This window comes from Stylophora pistillata, chromosome 8 (genome assembly GCF_964205215.1).
Source record: "Stylophora pistillata chromosome 8, jaStyPist1.2, whole genome shotgun sequence".
Lineage (NCBI taxonomy): Eukaryota > Metazoa > Cnidaria > Anthozoa > Scleractinia > Pocilloporidae > Stylophora > Stylophora pistillata.
Window position 1 is genome coordinate 2,542,315 of NC_142526.1, and position 19,216 is coordinate 2,561,530.

General features: G+C 37.4%; 2 protein-coding genes across 2 annotated transcripts; one reads left to right on the plus strand and one right to left on the minus strand.

The window, feature by feature from the left end:
• Positions 1-1,629: 1,629 nt before the first annotated feature.
• On the minus strand, positions 1,630-13,236 carry LOC148724429 (uncharacterized). The gene is made up of 5 exons (XM_022929698.2): positions 12,992-13,236; positions 7,846-8,032; positions 6,961-7,080; positions 6,408-6,566; positions 1,630-2,161 (listed from the first exon to the last, which is right to left on the minus strand). Exons 1-5 carry the CDS (start codon positions 13,153-13,155, stop codon positions 2,108-2,110), a joined length of 684 nt encoding a protein of 227 aa, XP_022785433.1. The 5' UTR covers positions 13,156-13,236; the 3' UTR covers positions 1,630-2,107.
• A 1,561-nt stretch (positions 13,237-14,797) lies between these two features.
• Positions 14,798-18,432, plus strand: LOC111325805 (netrin receptor UNC5C). The gene is made up of 7 exons (XM_022929697.2): positions 14,798-14,957; positions 15,509-15,939; positions 16,266-16,409; positions 16,685-16,855; positions 17,292-17,370; positions 17,746-17,811; positions 18,077-18,432. The coding sequence occupies exons 1-7, from the start codon at positions 14,948-14,950 to the stop codon at positions 18,136-18,138; spliced, it is 963 nt and encodes a 320-aa protein (XP_022785432.1). The 5' UTR covers positions 14,798-14,947; the 3' UTR covers positions 18,139-18,432.
• Positions 18,433-19,216: the final 784 nt, after the last annotated feature.

Below are 19,216 nucleotides of genomic sequence, written 5' to 3' on the forward strand. Positions count from 1 at the left end.
CTCGAGCTCAGTTTAAGCGCAATTCATTTGGAATCCCATTCCATTGTTTTACGGGGAAAAACTTAAAAGAGTTCAATTCATGCTTTGTGGTATTTACTTTTGGTAGCGATAGCATATTATTTCCCCTTAAATCAAAATTATTATTTCTTACTTTAACAAGTTCCTTGATGCATGTGGGGGCGCGCGTTGCCTTGGAAACAGGCGTTTATGGTTGTTAACATGTCCTGGACACGACTGTTTTCTTGCGTGGTTTTCTAAACTTACTCGCTTTAGCAGTTAATGATATGTTGATATTTTTTCTTTGAAGCATGTCTTAATGCACGTTCATTTACTTTTTCTATTTTCTCTGTGTTTCTCGAGCCACAATGATGCCATATCTGACTGCAGTATTAAAAATGAGGCAGAGCAAACGCTCGATACAATAATTCCTTAACTCTGCACGGAAGAATGTTTTCAAGCCTGTTTAGCGCCTGAAGCTCTCGCACCTAAAAAGCTGACTGACATTTAAAGCAAGAACCAGGTCACCTGCCTGGAAGTTAATTTAGATCCCTCATTTGCAAAGGTAAAAACATTAAGAACTGAACAATTCTTACGTTCTACTTTTTCTGACTAGTGAAGCGACTGACTAGTGCAAAATGAACTAAGAAAAAAAAATTTTGTTTTTAAAAGCCCTTTCAAGTGATCATTCTTAACCCACTGGGGGGAGTTATGATACAACCAGAAGTAAATGTCTTTTGTGTCCACACTTTTTTGACGAATTGCAATTTCTCGATAAAAAAGGAAACAATTTAAGTTATATTGAAAGCAGGGATCCTCAGAGATTTCAGCTCTTCCCGTTAGGGGTAATAAAATATTTTCTCACTCAAATGTTTTCAACTCTTTCATCGGGTGGAAATTGACGGAAGAATTGCTTTATAGAATGTAAGCGAAACCTGTAAAAAGCCCGACTGAAACTTAAGAAGAGAGCAGAATATCTTAAAACTCTTACATGAAAAATTTAGTTTATGCAAACAGGATGAAAAATGTATATTGTGGTCGTCATGCATATCAGGAAACAAACTAAGTGGATTAATATGTTGCAGTGAAATATATACCGTCTATTTGATTAATTTCATTTCTATTTCATCACCTTACTTAAGTATATAACGTATTTTTAAACTGTGGTGTAATCTATTTCCGGGAAACGTCAGTAACAGTTAGGTTGTTACCATTGAAGGACCAAGATACAGGTAATATAAATGTTTAATTTGTTCGAATACACTTTCATTCCTTGAAATGGGCTCAGAATCTTCAATATCGATTTCATCCTTAGATTCCTCTCGAAAAATGCGTTTGAGTTCCATTTAAATTCCATTTAAAGTTGTAGTTAACTAGGTAGTGTAGAACGCCTTTGCGACTTGAACAATTTTAGAGTGAAAAATTTGAAAATAATGAAACACTGTACCCTTGTAACCATACGACCACAAATATTGATTCATGATTCGACCCATTGCCTTCAAGCCTTAATAACCCATGCATCAGTACATTCACGTACACCCCACTCCCCTCCTCCCTCTATCCCTCCCCTCCCCCTCGGAAAAAAAAAACAAACAAAAAAGGAAAAAGAAGGAGAAATAAACGAAACTTGACCTCGGCATAACTATCTTTATTTTACTACAGCAAACACAGCATTAAAACTGTGCTGATATATAACATTCTGGTTACGATGCCTTACTAAAAAAAGTCTTCAGATGATGTAGATTACAATCGAAGAGATTTTGTTTACAGGTGATCAAAGCTCTTCTCGATAAAACTATGTTGAGTCGCTATATTTACATCAGTTCTTACTAATCCGGAGAGCGTGGATAAACAATACACGCTGCAAATAATGATCTACCATAGAGACTTATAACGATAAGACGTCTTCCACCGCCGTCTGTGCCGTCAACATAGGGCTTCGCACTTGCGTCATCTGCAAAACATTGCAGGCTCACGACCCTGGACAGTCCCCAGGCCGCCACCTCGGGCGACTAAAGTAGTGCGTCCAATCACGGCATTTGGCGCGAGTCGCGACCACAGCGTCGCGCGTCTCTCCACCCCTTCACTGATAGAACCTCTGTTCTTTTATTTACTGAGAGGTGTGGTCATGCTCAACCGCTGGTTTTGTCTCTTCCAGATGAGTCTAGCGGGAAAAATTTAAGTAAACTGATTATTCTTTATCGATGAAACACTTTTTCCTACTAGGGTGGTAAGGTTTTTGAGGCCCACAGAGTCATCAATGTCTTGGGGTTACTGTTAAGTGTTTTTACCCTCTCTAAATAAAAACCTATTACATGGCAGTAAAAACTTCTGGATGCCCAGATATCCTAAACAGTGATTGGGCGGCAAGCCGTAGCCAACCGATGGACCGACCAAAGTCCTTACAGTTAAAATTCCTTTAGCAATTCCTAGTCATAGCAATAAAAGTCTTAAACTTAATCGCTATGAAGTAAAAAACCTCAATACTTAAGGTTCCATATGTCACTATTGAAACGCTCAAACGTAACAAAACATCTAACATCCCTTAATTCAATCTTAAGAATGTGTCTGTAAGAATCAAACATCTTGGGAAATGAAAATTTTAAACCCCTCCCTCAAATTTTGCATGCAGTTAGGCACTCAGGGGGGATGCACAAAAATTCCCTTTTTAAAGTTTGCAACACTCTTGTTGTCATGGTAACAATGTATTTTCCCTGGGAGTGAATGTGAACACACCAATAGATTTTTAATCTTGGTACAGTTTCGGTCATTTTTGCTGTAGGGTAAAACGGGGAAAATGTTTGTCTAAATTTCTCCAAAAGTACACCGATACTGAAACTACGCACTTAGTTCTTTATAACATTCTAGTTTTTAAATATGTAAAAATCTCTGCGGGTCGGCCCCTACTTTTCATAGTGGCAATTCGCGAACGAAGCTCAAAAATCAGATATTGCATAAATTGGCAATGTTTACATCAAATGTTCTCAACAACAAACGTTTCAGACAAATGAAAAGTACAAGACTTGGAAAGAATGTTATCTTCTGAGCAATATCCCGAAGAGAAATCTCGCCTCTAGCTTTAATATTTAATGTTTTAATATTTACCCGACGTAACTACAAACATGTACCTTAAATCGTGCGCAAATCATCCAGATTCCGAATACTGTACCTTCTTTCATGGGAATTTGAGCTATCCGAAATCCTCTGACGATACACCGTTATACTTGTCTGTCATTTGAAACATGTTAAAGTTGGTTGATCTACACGAATCTATCGCGACACCGGTCATTTGTCATAAACATGTACGTTATCACGATGGCGTAACGCCGGATTTTTCAATGAAGTTTCCATCAGGTCGCTCAAAGAGGACGAGAAATGGAAATTTCTGGATATTGCAGCAGATTTCCGCGCATTTTGAAGTAAAAACAACCGAAAAAAAAGAGAGGAAAACCTTGATTGAACGCTCTTACACATTTAGAGTGAGGAGTGAGAGTATAAATCACAACTTGTCAGCGGTGGTACTACATGTAAAACCTAGTTGCCGCAATAGCAATTTGTACGATGTATTACCTCTCCTTACAAAGAGAAGCTTCAGGCAGTTGTCATTTCCGGGTGACAGGAACTGAAATATTTCGAATCATCTGAAAACTGTTAGAAAACTGTCAGAAAATTTGCATAAGATCTGATAACGTGAGACTTATCACTGCCGAAGTACAATCTTGTAAGTCAATGTTTCCTTCCATGTCTCGATCAAGAAAACATCAAAACAAAGTTCGAAATAAAAGGTTCAATAAAATCATAATGTCATAATTCCACCTTTCAAAACTACTAATTATCCACATGCAAAGCTCAACTCATAACTGGAATGAAACTCCTCATGGTTAATATGTAATCTGGATTGCTTCAGGTCCTTCAAGAAAAAGAACAGTGATTTCATCACGATTATTTTCCACAATTTTTCTCCTGGATATCTTTTGTAAGCTTAAAGAAAGATGAATATAACGCAATCTTCCGGTGATTTACACGACAGGAAGTCAAAGGTCTCTAACTTCTGCCTGAGGTGGCCGGCTCACCAGGAAGAAGGAGGAGATCGTTCGGTCCAATAACGTTAGTTTGTGGAGATTATCGTGCTAATAACTGAGGAGATTATGCCCGTTGGTTCATCAGTGACAAATCTGTACTCCTCGGTCTATGCGACACCGATTTGTAATTTTGTAGGCACTTACTATAGCATTTTATTTCCAAGAAAAAGAAATCTCAAGGCTCAAAGCCAAAATATTGTTCAAGCATGTAAAAGATTCCTTGAAAAAAGCTGAATTTGTGGAAAATGATTATTATAAAATCCCTCTTCCATTTGCTGTAATAAGGGTATAGTTTTCGCGCGAGTGGTGGGTTTTACATGTAGTACTACCGCTGACAAGTTGTGATTTACACTCTCACTCTTGACAGAGCTGAATAATAAATTGCTAAGTCAGAGGCAATGCGGTCAAGAACGCGGGCTCAAATGTCCTAGGTCTAAAATTTAACGAAATTAGCGGAAAATAATGTGGGCTGACTTTTAAACTAAGGAACACTGTTTTCGTCGAAGGCATTTTCCTATTTCAAGAGGTTTTACGGGCAAAATTTATTTTTGAAAATCTTTAGCGGGTGTACAAAGTTTTTGGAGGTTGTTCTGTAAAAGAAAAGTGGCAAGGAAAACGACGCCTCGAAGCAACAGAATAGGAAATCAACCATGGGAACGACTCAAAATCCGTGTTTCCGCGGCAAAACCTGGCGCATGCGTATACGTTATTCAGCTCTGTCCTCACTCTCAATGTTTACGAACGTTTAATCAGGGTTTTCCTCTCTTATTTTTTTTTTTTTCGGTTGTTTTATTTCAGAATGCGCGGAAATCTGCTGCAATATCGAAAAATGTCCGTTTCTCGTCTTCTTTGGAGCGATCTTATGGAAACTTCATGGAGAAATCCAGCGTCATGCTATTAAGATAACATACATGTTTGTCACAAATGACTGGTGTTACGATAGTTTCGTGTAGATCAGCTAACTTTAACATGTTTCAAATGACAGACAAGTATAACGGTGTATCATCAGAGGATTTCGGATAGCTCAAATTCCCATGAAAGAAGGTACAGTATTCGGAATCTGGATGATATGCGCACGTTTAAGGTACATGTTTGTAGTTACGTCGGGTAGTGCTCCATGAAGGTTGATCAAATTTTTTAAAAATATAAAAGCTAGAGGCGAAATTTCTCTTTGGGATATTGCTCAGAAGATAACATTCTTTCAAAGTCTTGTACTTTTCATTTGTCTGAAACGTTTGTTGTTGAGAACATTTGATGTAAACATTGCCAATTTATGCAATATCTGATTTTTGAGTTTCGTTCGCGAATTGCCACTATGAAAAGTAGGGGCCGACCCGCAGAGATTTTTCCATATTTAAAAACTAGAATGTTATAAAGAACTAAGTGCGTAGTTTCAGTTCCAGAATCGGTGTACTTTTGGAGAAATTTAGACAAACATTTTCCCCGTTTTACCCTACAGCAAAAACGACCGAAACTGTACCAAGATGAATAAACTGCTGGTATGTTCACATTCACTCCCAGGGAAAATAGAATGCATCAAAGTAGTTAAAGACAAATGATGTCACTATGTATGCTAGAAGTACCAATCTGTAATGTTGCATTTAGCTTGAGATAGAGAAATAAACATTTTACACTTTCTGCGATGTTTTTGTATGAAAATGAGGCCCCAGGCCTCGAACAAGCAGCCAAGAGTGTTGCAACCTTTAAAAAGGGCATTTTTGTGCATCCCCCCTGAGTGCTTAACTGCATGCAAAATTTGAAGGGGAGTTGAAAATTTTCATTTCCCAAGATATTTGATTCTTCCAGATACTCGTTCTTAATACACTTCGCCATATTGAGCGAACTATGGCAATTCCTAAATTCCTTAACATAAAAATATTATTAAGCTATTATTATTATTATTATTATTATTATTATGGTAGATAGAAGGTAAAGAAGGTGTTAACCTCATGAAATCAACACACAGCAGCTAATTTCACTGCACTTTAATCCATGAACATTCGATGTGATCGCGATCCTTTTCTAACGTATATTTCAGCAGATAACCTTAAGAATATGAATATGTACCTTTTGCGCGGTCTGAAAATTTTCCATGTCACGCTTTCTCATTAATTTTCACTTATCAGTTTGTCAAAGAAAGGTGTTTCTCAAGCGTCGTTACTTATTCCTGACGTCATTTGTTCCCTCAATTCATTTTTGTCATTGTAAATAATCAAAACAATTCCACAAAAGGATAACCTGCAGGTTCAATTGATTGGTGAATTTATCATTATCCAATTGATTATATATTTTGTTATTTTGACGATCGATTGATTTTACATCACTTACCACCGGCAGTTTCACCTCAAAGTGCTCTGTTTCAAGCAGACTCTTATTCTGTTCGTTCGTCAGTAATGCGGCGATCTTCAGAGAAGTTGCATTACCAAGCGGAAGAGTAAAGCTGAGTTTCTCTGGTAGCTTGAACTCGTCGATTTTTGTTCTCTCCAGCTGCGTCCGTCAGTGCATGCAATAACAATATAAAAAAAAGTCTGTTAAACAAAATCCTTTAAGAGACCAGTCACACTCGTTGAAGGGGCCCCAAAGTGCAGTGATCAGATGACCGCTGTCTGCAGGACAACTACAAAACAGTTTTAATCACAAACTTTTTAACGGAAGAATATAACCTCAGTTGAAACTCCATCTCTACACAAAACTTGATTACATACATGACCTTTTCTTCAATCTCACTGCATGAAATTCTTTCTTCAAAATTGCCTTCTTGGTATTATTTTTCACCCTAGTATTTTTAACTAGTACTTTAGCTGAGAAAGCACATGTTTAAGTTGCTATCTAACTCCTTTACTGTTACGTTGTAATGGAGTTTACAGAAATCAGTTAATACCTTTTTTACGGCTTGAAAATCTCCCATTTTCAAATGTGCAATAATTGTCTTGGCTCCTTTCTCTTTTAAACAGAGTCGATCAGTGTATGCCTTGATCAAGCCAAGTCGAGTTTGTTCCTCCTAAAAACAGCATTACAACAATACCTCATTTGTTATTCAGTTCCAAACTCATGGTCAAGTCATTTCAGTCCCAGATGTGACTTGAATTCAAATTTTCCTCAAAATTTTACTACTTCACACGGTAATCAAGTGATGAGAATCAAGAAATGCATAAGTAGGAGGGTGTTTGTCTTCATTAACCCAACAGTAGCCAACTAAGCTACATGGAATTATGGAAAAGCCAGATTGGAAAATTACTCATCAGGTTTAGCCAATTTAAACGCATTTTGCACAATGTTTTTTCCCATTCATTATCACTCTCTAAAAAAAGCAAAAATTCTCAGCTCATTCCGAAGGTTGCATTGTGGCAATAAAAACTGAAATTCAAATGCTAAATAACTGACAGAACTCCCCCCCCCCCCAACCCTCTCGAAGTACTTCTCGATTTCTTAAAGAAGACTTCATCTCCGCAATCGATGAATTCGGCTGAAGTTTCCATTTCTTTAGATATTTGGAGAGAAGTGAACTATGATCCAGCATCTCTCCTGGAAAGGAACCATCACAGCGTATTAATTTTTTCTACAATTGGCAGTAATGTCGTGATCTGATAGGCCAATTTGCCGTTGTCGATAAGAGTACAGACAACGCTGCTCGCATATTGTCAGGCACTAAACGAATCCTTATATTTGACGTCTATATTGTGGTTAAAAACAAATTAACAGTGGTTTAGCGTGGTCTTTACTCTTATCGACAACGATATTCTTCATCACATTTCTTATAAGATACCTGTAGAAAACGTTTTCTCTCCCGGCCTCCATCTTTGGTCAGATAGAGGAAAAGCTGCTTGCGAAGCTCAGAGTTGCTATGCTGTCCTGGTTGCACAAGACTGTACATGTCCATGACATAACAATCGTCGCAGCCCTCACCCAAGCATGCTCGTTGTCTCCTCAGCGACACGTCGTCAGACATCTTTCTGTTAGAAGAGGGAAGAAAACACATTCATTTAAGAGAAAGCGTCGAGCTAAGTAGGTTAACCACTTATTTTGTGCCGAATTAAGAGACATAACCGTGAGCTATTCTTGCCAATATCTTACACCCACTAGCGACTAAATGCAGGAATTGCACCGACCTGTGATTGGGAGATATGAATAGCATTTCAATTCCAGTTAATATTTAAGAGCTACTGTAAACAAAGTCAAACAAAATACTGGTATGATATTAATAGAAAGATCCCAAACGACGATAAGCATCTCATCAATAAGCTACGCTTGTGTGTCGCAACGATTTTATAAAAAGCTTATAGACAGCGTCGAATTTCGCAGAAATCATTTCGAAGCTTTACGCACAAGAGAATAACACTGAATCATTTGTCATATCATAGCAATTAAATTTCCCCCATTTACTGACGTACATTTCGAATGGTCAATGGAAGCAATAAAATGTACAGAAAATAGTCGTTCGTAGAATTTCAAACGGGGGCTTGTGACACATCAAGAACACGAGACATGTTGTTCGGTTGGAGAGATTGGTGTACACTGGTGCGATTCCTGTGAATGCCGCTGTACAGACTAAATGCTGGAATTGCACTCTGCTCTGATTGGCTACTGAAAACATTAAAAATAAGCGGGAAATTGCCGCGCTTTCTCTGCGTTCGCTTGAGAGGACAACACTCACGTACCTGTGAAATAGCAATTCATTCGGTTCTATTTGTTTCTTATTTGATAACTTTGATACAGCCCCCTGGTTAAAATGCAATCTTTGGTGAGTATGACGAATTTTACGTTCCATGTAGCCACAAGTGCAGATAAAATTATTTTTTGTGACCAAGAATACGACACGTGAAACGAAGCAAAAAAGGTTCAAAGTACAACAAAAATTACTCTAATTTCAAGGCCCATAGGAAGATAAGTTTTGTAAAATTTAAATCTGAGTGTGAAAATGATGGATGTAAGAAGAGCTATCCAGACCAGGCCTCTGGGCATGCAGATCAGTGGCAGCCAGAGTAGGTGTAAGGGGCATTAAAATTTTTATTGTGGGTTCCTCAAATTAATAACCTTTGATATCTTTCAGTTTCTGTAAAAACAAAAAAAAGTAGTCTTGCATGTAGCTGTTAATCAAAAGCATAGGAATCTTGCATAGAACCTACCTGCCATTCCCCCCCCCCCCCTCCCTCCTGAACACTTAACTAATGGCTGCAACAGTTAGTGCTTCTAATTGGAAGCTACATGGATGACCCACTTTTTACAATTTTTATAGAAACTGAAGGATATCAAACTCAAATTTAATCTACCTGTTTCTATCAGTCAGTTTATGCATCAAACTTAAGCAAAAACAATTAAAAAAATAGGATAATTATAAATATAATGCCATTACATAATTTATTCACAATGTTAGATATGGCAATAATATAATTGCCTTTTTTTTTCTCTTAATTGTGTGGTTCCAAAAAATTATTTGTATTTTTGTGATACTTTGTAAAAGGGAAATAAAGGAAAATGCTATGAAAGCTGATAAATGAGAAATTTTGAATCAGCCCCTTCTATCTGTCTGGTTGTTGTAGATTGTAATCTAATCTTATTGTATCTTATCTTGTGCTTTCCTGAAAATATCACCTATATGTCAATTGGTAGGTTTGTCAATTTGTGTTAAGCTTATTCAAAAAGAACTTTAAGGTATCAAATTGCAACCGAAAGTTGATTATTATTCTTTCTAAAACATGTATCACTGAAACAGCATTTTTGGCTCAATTTGGGAACCAAGCTAACTGTTTCAAACTCAGAACTTTGCCTCACAGCTGTTGGCACCTGGACATCAGCTTTTCATAAGATTACCCATTGGGTGACAAGTTTTATTAACTTGTCTAGTTGAATAATAAAAATATGGTTAACTGTATCACAACATTTAAACTAAGATAGCCACCTAATATGTGCAAATACTGATGTGATTTCAGTTGAAAACACCATTACCCATGTTTATGAGCACATGCCTTCATTGAAGCAACATATCCAAGCAGGTAACACTCAATACAATTGTAGATTTTCAGCATTTTGGTTAAATTTGAATTCAGTGTGAAGGGCAATGTCCACTTCCTAATACCGGGCTAATACTATTCTTCCTCAATTACCTTTTCCTTCTTCATCTTTAATGAAGCTGTCGTTGAAAAATTGTTCCCAAACTTAGTGCAGACAACAATCCATCTTTCGAATGTGTTCGGCAGCGTCGGTAAAGCACCACCCACATTTTCCTGTTTAACCTATTGTTGTCCGGGCTGTCATTCAGTGCCATTCCTGCATTTAGTTTGAACAGCGGTACCACAGGAATCGCACCGTTTTCAGACCGTTTGCATGTGTCAAATATCCGGGTTTATTTTATTCTTGATCAGCAGGGATTTGCTAAAGCAAAGGCATAGAAAAAACCAGGAAAGATTTATTACTCGACGTTTCGGGGTCATCGTGACTCCATTATCAAGAGACTAGTTTAAAAACATGCAAATAAGGAAAGGTACAAGAATAGCATAAATTAGACTGAACGGCTTAAACAAACACCTTGGCGCGGATGGAATCCGTTTGCACGTTCAGTGTTGGCTTACGCATGCGAATATACAACATTTCATTAATAAGGCAATCAAATTTGCCGTTACATTTCGTGATGACGTTGAATTGCTCGATCAAGCGTTCAGGCATTTCACTATTGTGCTGGAGGTGGTAGTGTTTGTAGATAGAAGATGATTTCCTTTTGTGCCCTTCTACGCGCTCGTGTAAGTGACCACAATAGTGAAATAGTGAAATGCCTGAACGCTTGATCGAGCAATTCAACGTCATCACGAAATGTAACGGCAAATTTGATTGCCTTATTAATGAAATGTTGTATATTCGCATGCGTAAGCCAACACTGAACGTGCAAACGGATTCCATCCGCGCCAAGGTGTTTGTTTAAGCCGTTCAGTCTAATTTATGCTATTCTTGTACCTTTCCTTATTTGCATGTTTTTAAACTAGTCTCTTGATAATGGAGTCACGATGACCCCGAAACGTCGAGTAATAAATCTTTCCTGGTTTTTTCTATATTTTATTCTTATTGTTCCTAATCTAAACTTTGGCGAGATTTCAGAAATGTCGCTTTTTATTGCATCATAGCTTCTATTCGCTTCCTTTTTTAACAAAAGATACCCAAAACATACACCAGTTTTCCCACTAAGTTTCGGTGCAATTCCTTCATTTAGTCAGCACAGCGGTTTTCCACAGGAATCACACCGGTAACACACTCGTGACACATCGATCCTATTGTCTGTTTGGCTAGTTTCGCTGTGAAGTTTATAGTTTTTACAGTCATTCAAAGAAATGTAAGTAAGTCAATTCCCAACGTCCAGATAGCAAAACTCACACGGCAGAGAACTTCGTAACTCTTTCGATATACGGTCTTTATATTTATATGGGTCGTCTGTCTAGTAAGGTACATGTAATAGTTAACTGGTATAAACTGTTAAATATTAACTGGAATTGAAATGCTATTTATATCTCCCAATCACAGGTCGGTGCATTTCCTACATTTGGTCGCTAGTGTGCACCCTTAGTCAGCCATGTTTGTTTAGCTGTCTGAGGAAGCCTGGGAATGAGTGATAAGAAGCAAATTATATGATGCGAGGGGGTAGGGGATGGGGACAAAAATCCCGTCTCCTCTCACTCCCAAGTTATCCTCGAATGTTTCCTTTGCTGTTTTTTCATCCTTTTAAAGATGACACACGTCCTGTGAAAAGTACCTACAATACAGGCTAAAGGGTAATATATCCCTGTTTGAAACGTAAACAGGTTGCGAGTTAGGATAAACACCCTCCGATTGAACTTGAGAGATCAGCCATAAAACCGCAAGTCGCTGTATGTCTGAGATGAACTTGGTAAAGACTCATCACTAACGTGATATCAACAATCTTCGAATCTAATCGTAAGCAAATTTAAATAGCATGGATTGAGTGATCAACAGACTCACTAGACTTATACGTTCTCGCGATGATTTTGTTTCGTCTCGATCTTTTCCGATTTCTCTGGCTCACAGTTTTGATATCTCGGCGGTTAACACGCTCACTTAAATGTTGAGTTGAGTTGGCAATACCCTAGACTTCCCTCGAGTAAGTGACGCAAATAGATGGGCAAGGAGAACACGAACGACTTCTTCATAAACTGAAGACCTCGCCTTAACTACAGCGGTTTCATCTTAGTTCCTGTAAAATTGCCCTTGGATTCCCAAAAAACTGTACTTCCCCCAACAAAGTTAACTCATATCATTTTTATCTATTTTTATCTAATTTCTGTCCTTTTATTTGTGTTTCTGTTTAGTGTTTTTCTGATCTGTGGTTTTAGTTACATGGGTCAAGAAAGGGGTTTTTTCCCATCTGTATTCTGAGAACACAGTGCATTCGATTTATTTACCGGTAAAATGGAATCCGGAGAAATACGTTTAAACATGTAGAAAGTAAAACTCGATTATTTTTTTCTCTCTTGCTGAAACGAATCGTGAAAGTAGCAACCTAGTATTCCCTGGCCGGCATTTTAAAATAGCGTGATTGTGTCTAAATCCCGTGACGGTAAAATACGCATTACGATCACTGATTTCAAGAAAAATCCTTTAAAAAGAAAAACCGAAAGATCTACTCACGCGATGTTTTAGTCTGTTTATGACGATAGTGCGGCCGACCTTCTTCATTTTCGAATTTTCATTTCATTTGACGATTTCTAGACGGCAAATTCACCGAGCGAAATCAGACGTAGTAGCACTTGCGTACAGGCGGAAGAAAGAGGGAAATAATAGGTCATAATACGGCAATCAGTACAAAGAGTCATTCTCTAATCGCTGAACGCGATGATCCCAAGAGAAAGAAACTCTATTAAAAAGATTGCGACAAAGGATGTAAACATCGGTCTATGTAGCAGCCTTACCCTTTCTTTCGATGAGTTGGTTCTTTCCTATTCTTGATGACTTGACAGATATTCAATAACACTCCTCTCTTAGCCGAGGCACAAATGGCCGGGATGCGATTGAAGCTGTGGGATTTTATGCTAGGGCTCAGGGGAATCCCCTTGAGTTCCGCATTGGACTTCATAGAAGTCGCGCACAAAAGCGTTTTATTTTACTCAGAAATTCCTGAACTGGCAGAAAATAACTAAATTTGCTTGATAAAAACTCCCTGACTAGGAAACACTTCTGTTCTGTCGTTTACAAACGTATTCATTTAATGTTCCTCGTGGCCACCGAAAGGGTTTTTCCCTTATTATCTTGTAGATTACACAGCACCTTCGACTTCCGGTTCAGCAAGTTGTAACCAATTGCAAGCGATTAAGTTCGACAATTTAGAGCACGAAAACTCGTCATAACACTATTTCGTCACTTGCCCTAAAATATCGTGCAGCTCTAGATGTGAACTCTCTAACTGTGCTCTTAAAAAAAAATCAAAAGGGCAAAACACAGTAAAATGTCTTGACTGGTTTACACGTAAACGACCGAACTTTTAGGGTTATTTAAATCGCGTGATTTAATGAAATATTCGCTGTTTGTTTGAAATGAAATCCTTTTTTAACGCGAAGCAACGCACCGGCTCCGTTCTGGCATTAAAGGAAGAGATCATTAGACGGACAATATAGTCGGCATCGAATCCAAATCGGCTAAAAATTAATACAAACCCCAAAAACATTTAACCGGCTCGTTAACGAAGGCTGCGCTTTCAAATTATCTCAGAGGTAACCAAAAAACACAAATATGCTTAAATACACTCGCCTATTTCCATAAAAAACCTACTACTTGGCCAAAGGAGTTGTGCTTCAGAACTTTCAAAACAAGTCTTTAGATCTCTGTCAGTCAACTTCAATGGTGTTTCAATTCTCTTCCTTATCTTCACAACTTATCAGAGTGGACGAATCGTTTGGAACAGATAGGCAGTCTATGGGAAATTTTCACTCCTTTGCCTTCCTGTGATTTATAAACTTAGCAAGTCACCCTCTATTACTTTACCGCCTTATAAAGCATATATTGATTTTTTTTTCTAGAATCTCGTGACTGTTCGTTTTCTCGAACGATCGTTTTGTAATCAAGAATAGCTTTAGTTAAAAGTAAGGGAAATGAAGTTTCGTTTTCGAAATTAGCTACTATTCTTAACAATTTCCATTTTTACCAGATTTCGTGACCGGAAAGCGCCACGAATGAGGAAATAAGAAGTTTACCAGTTTCACAGCTCAGGGAATTTCCCAGCAGATTTGCATAACAAACCGTTATCAATATCGATATCCGCTAAAAGTACCTGATAAGCACATTATTCTTCAGAAGGGAAAATCCCTTTGAAAATCAAAAGATGATTTATAAGATTTTGTTGAAATACAAATCTTTTCCAGGTCTAATGTTGCTAATAGTACGATCCAGGACCAATGTTAGGCTGTCATTTGTTTCAATCTTGAACGAAGCGCAATGAACATGTTTAATAATTCGGGGACATTTATTTTGAAACCGAAAACCAAAGAGACGTGTCTAGACAAGCAACTGTTTGTTTCTAGGGTGACAACCAAAGGACAAATGAGTGTAGTGCGTGGGATGTCAGTTGAAACCAAGGGAAAAACCCCTTTTCATTTTCCGATTTTTTTCAAATGCTAATATCAAGTGTTTCCGTCAAAGCGCTTGATATATTAGGTTTCTGACTTAACAATAAAAAACCCGTTTAAACGAAACCGACTTTGACCTTCCTTTTGTAGTGTAATGTTTACACCGCAAGATTAATTTTGATCACATCCATACATTCGAATGATATAAATAGGATCGCTCGGACATATCGTCGCAGTACTCAGAGAGCGCAGACGACTCAAGCACAATCACTGCCAATCTGCGGAGTTAAAACAAATTCGTTCTATATGGGAAATGGTGAGATTGAAATCTTCTCTTTTCATAGGGTTCACAATTTTTGTGAGTGTGAAAGTAAATTTTTTTTAACAAGCAATTTTGACTGTGAAAAACAAACGCAAAATTATGTTTTGCGGGCAGATATTTAATTTTTCAACTACATTTGATCATCGGTCTCCATGAAAATTGAAGGAAAAAATTAGAATATCACGATGTGTCAAGTAGGCATAATTTCACTCAGGAAAGACCGGATGTACAACTCAGAGGTAAACAAACTAGACCCACCCCTTACCTATAATTCATTTAGAGGCACTCAAATTGTCAGAGATGTTGGAAGAAAGAATTAAATTTCAAAGAGGAGAATGAATATGCTAATTTTGAAATATCAAACGGAAGTGACCTCATCATATGAGTATCATCCAAGGTTCAATTAAGTCAGCCTTGAGAGTTTTTACGGCCTCAAAGTAAGTGCGTGAGTTTAGGAACAAAGATAAAATAAAACAAAATAAAAATAATGGAACAGAGTCCCACAGTGAATATCTATAGATTTGTATAACATTTCGGTTTACTAGAGTCAGCAAATAATGAGGTTCGGAAACCATTCATGTGCCAAGTCAGTGGCAAATACAAAGCCTTCAAAAGCAGCACTGCTCCTCCTGCCGTTGTAATCGAGCACAGTTGTTTAGTAGCGCATGGACACGACTGGAAATTTGTTGTCAAATGTCGAACACCATCAAGTCACCACGAGAGAAATACTACAAACTCGTGCGTTTGGCGAGAAGTCACTGATGTTTTTCCAGATGCCAGGGTAGAACAGAAACACAACGACTTTGTTGTGACTCTTCCTCAACTGAAGGAGGACATTGAAATTGCAGCTTTTGGAATTCCAGGAACAGAAGACCAGAAACGAATGAAAATGGCAATCTTTGGAAAAAAGCCGATCCAAGGAAGGGACTGGAAATTAAAGGTTTATCTCATAGATGACTCGACTATAGCTTTTAAGGTAATACATATGGTACTTACACTTAAAATTTAAAACATCCCTAGACTTCAGCTTAAGGCCTAAATTTGAGTCCAATTTTGTTTATTTACAACAAACTTAACCTCCATGGAGCCCCTTTTTCTCTTGAAATATAGATAAGTTGTGGTTGGCAATCACCAGGGAAACCATGCCGGATTAAACAATTTTTTGAAGGCTGAGGAAATAGATTTAGTAACAATTCCTGGTTGCAATGGCTGATGACACGAGACTACTAAAGGGCTATTGTCTTCATTTTCGATACAAAATATTGCAGGTTATCTAAAGAGTTCTTTCTTTCCATCAAACAGAACGTCTGCGACAAAGAGGAGAGTTTTGGAAACAACTTGTTAACAACCCTTGCTGGTTTATTTGTGTCAAACAGTAAAGAAGATATCAGAATTGAAATCAACCCCATTGAAACTGGATGGAAAGTCAAAGGAAACAAAGTCCAGGTATGCACTTAGCACATATTGAGGACCTAAGGGGACACTGTTCTCTCGAGGCACTAATGAGTGGAGAATTATCTGATGTTAGTCTAAGAATGAGGCTTAGTTCCTCTCCCTCGTCATCCGAACTACCTTGATCAGATGTGGAGGTGCAAACCCTCTTTTTCCTCGACCTCAGTTGAGATTGAACCTCGTAGAACTCATAGAGCGTGTAATTTCTGTATCGTTCCCTCGACGTTAAGGCCCTCCCGTTAATTTTTTTTATATTGTTTGATTTACAGAATATTACAGCAAAAGATGCCTGGCACTCACTTGAAAATTTCAAGGACTTTCCTCACTGCCAATTTAACATCGAGCCCGTCAGCAAATCGAAGCAAGCATTCTTTTGTGGAATAACAGCATCGCACGGAAGAGATCAGGCTAACACGGAACTAGTGGCATATTTTGAACAGGTAGGTTTACGATATGGAACTTTGTATGTATTTGTGACGCTGGAAACGAAGGTTGTAAAAGAGAGAGGGTCAGGCAATAGGAGCGATGAGTGTTGGGAGCTTCAACCCTCCGATATGCTGTCCAATTCATTATCACTATACAAAGGTTTCCTTTTGGTCATACTCTTGTCATCTAATACGGATAGAAATGTTAAAAACAGATACCAGTCCATAAAAAATATTTAACTGAATAAGATGCCAAAAAAAGCAAGGTCTTTAAAGGAATCCGTTTAAAAGGAACATTTATCAGCTAAGTCACTAAACAACACAGTTTGGGTAAACTTCGAAACTATTTTGCAATGACTGAGTAAAAATTATGTCAAACCTTTGGATGGGAAAAGAAAAAGAAAGTATGTATTAAGGCATGCATATTAATTCATTATATTGTATCGTACAGGAGAGAAGCATAGGAGAACTCAACCAACCATCTAAAACGCTTCAGACACTGAACAACACCACCCCCTATGTGAGAAATGGTAACACACTTTGTTCCTGTTCTTTTTAATATAAAAATAGCAACATCGCCGACAGCATTGAGTACAAGAACTTAAACAGAACCTCCACTAACAAACGAGTTCTGTCTGATTAACAATGTCTTTGCAAAGGCTATACTGTAACAGTAATTGGGTGACATGCGTTAATTGACCACTTCTCTGCTCATGAAAGACGGATCCATGCTCTTAAACAATTTATGGCTATATCGCTAGGCTGAATTAAATGTTTACAAGTCGTCAATTCATACTAATGTCTAATGAAAATTATGTGATTGATTGAACAAAATAAAAATTGAAAAAAATCTAAAAGTTGCAACAAGTTGATAAATTGCTAATTATTTATCAATTACATTACAGAGATGAGCTTCTTAATCTTCCTAGCTGCTCTTGTGGCCCTAGGATGCAAAAGCACACGTTTAAAAGGTATGAGCTGTTTTATTCTATTTTATTCTGTTCTGTACCCACAGCAATAATGGAAGGGCACCTGATGACAGAAAAAACAAATATGAAAAAAAATTTTAATGTTGACGACGGTATTTTGTGGAAAAAGTCAATTTTAAGAAATCTAAAGCGATAAGCCGATAGCCAATGACAAAATGACTGTTTCCAACTATGTTTAGTTAAGCTCCGTAAGATTTTTTGTTCGTTGTGTCACTTAAATTTGCCACCGATTTATTTTTGTCACTAGGATCAGCCCAGCACGTCAACATTTGTTGCGAAGCAAGAACGTCTTTAGTCTGGTCATGCTGAACACAACTGCCACCCAAACCTAATCAAGACCTTCCGAGAAAATAAAGCTTAAGTAGAAATCAAGAAATATTTGAAGGATCTCCGTATCAGTTGGCAAATAAACACAAATCCCTTTTACAACTTTTATTGATAAAAGAATTACATTCTGTTCGCTTTATATGTTGTAGTTGTCAATTGAAAATCAGTTTACTATTGGTGTTTTAAATGATAAATATCCGGAGTAACTTATTACCAATGATTGTTGTTTAGAATAAGTTAAGGAAAAAAATTATAGAATTATATAGTGTCAACGTGCTTACTTCTACCTTCTCTCGAATTTTACGTATAGAAAGATACACTCTCAATAGCAAAACTCACTGAGTAAGAATGTAATATTAAATGTACAACGTACAGTTGATAATGTCAAAAACCATTGCATTCCAGTTCAGATTTTGACTTACAGGCGTTCACGCACAATTTACATCTCATTCAATTTGCATTTTTGAAAAGTGAAAGTGATGTTAGGGTTGTTCTCCATTCGTCAAAATAGAGACCAGGTCATCGACAGCTTCACAGGATAGTTATAACTAAAATATCCTTGCTTGCTCGTGAGACCTGAGTTGTCTTTTGCGGATACATTGCCAAAGAATAATGGCAATGTTTTGCATTATCAAATTTCCAACACACATTTCACCGAAAAGCTAGCTGACTGACAGATATAAAGCGAGGTACAATTCGCTCATAAAGTTCATTAAGTTATCGAAGCTAAAGAAAGTAGGAGTTAGTCACTTAAGACTTCTTTGATTCTGTCTACTAAAAGACGTCCGATAAAAAATGCAAATTACCATCTTAGCTTTTAAAGGTAGGAGAAAATAATAATAATAATAATAATTATAATAATAATAATAATAATAATAGATTTCTGATATTTATGACAATTTCAAGAGACTTTTCATAACCTAATGGTGAATTCTCAAAAACCCCAAAAGCAGTGTTACTTCTTTGTCATAGTACGTTTTTTCAAAAAATATGTAGTTGTCTTTAAAAAAAGACAGGCTTTTGGCTGAGTCAATAGAAAGGAAACTGAACTTTAATCCAA

Coding starts and splice junctions, on each gene's coding strand:
- LOC111325805 (XM_022929697.2), top strand. Junction 15,940..16,265: donor ACTCGACTATAGCTTTTAAG/GTAATACATATG, acceptor TCCATCAAACAG/AACGTCTGCGACAAAGAGGA. Junction 16,410..16,684: donor TCAAAGGAAACAAAGTCCAG/GTATGCACTTAG, acceptor TTTGATTTACAG/AATATTACAGCAAAAGATGC.
- LOC148724429 (XM_022929698.2), bottom strand. CDS start 13,155: ATGAAGTCCAATGCGGAACTCAAGGGGATTCCCCTGAGCCCTAGCATA. Junction 8,033..12,991: donor CCAACTCATCGAAAGAAAGG/GTAAGGCTGCTA, acceptor CTCTTCTAACAG/AAAGATGTCTGACGACGTGT. Junction 6,567..6,960: donor ATTTTCAAGCCGTAAAAAAG/GTATTAACTGAT, acceptor TGACGGACGCAG/CTGGAGAGAACAAAAATCGA.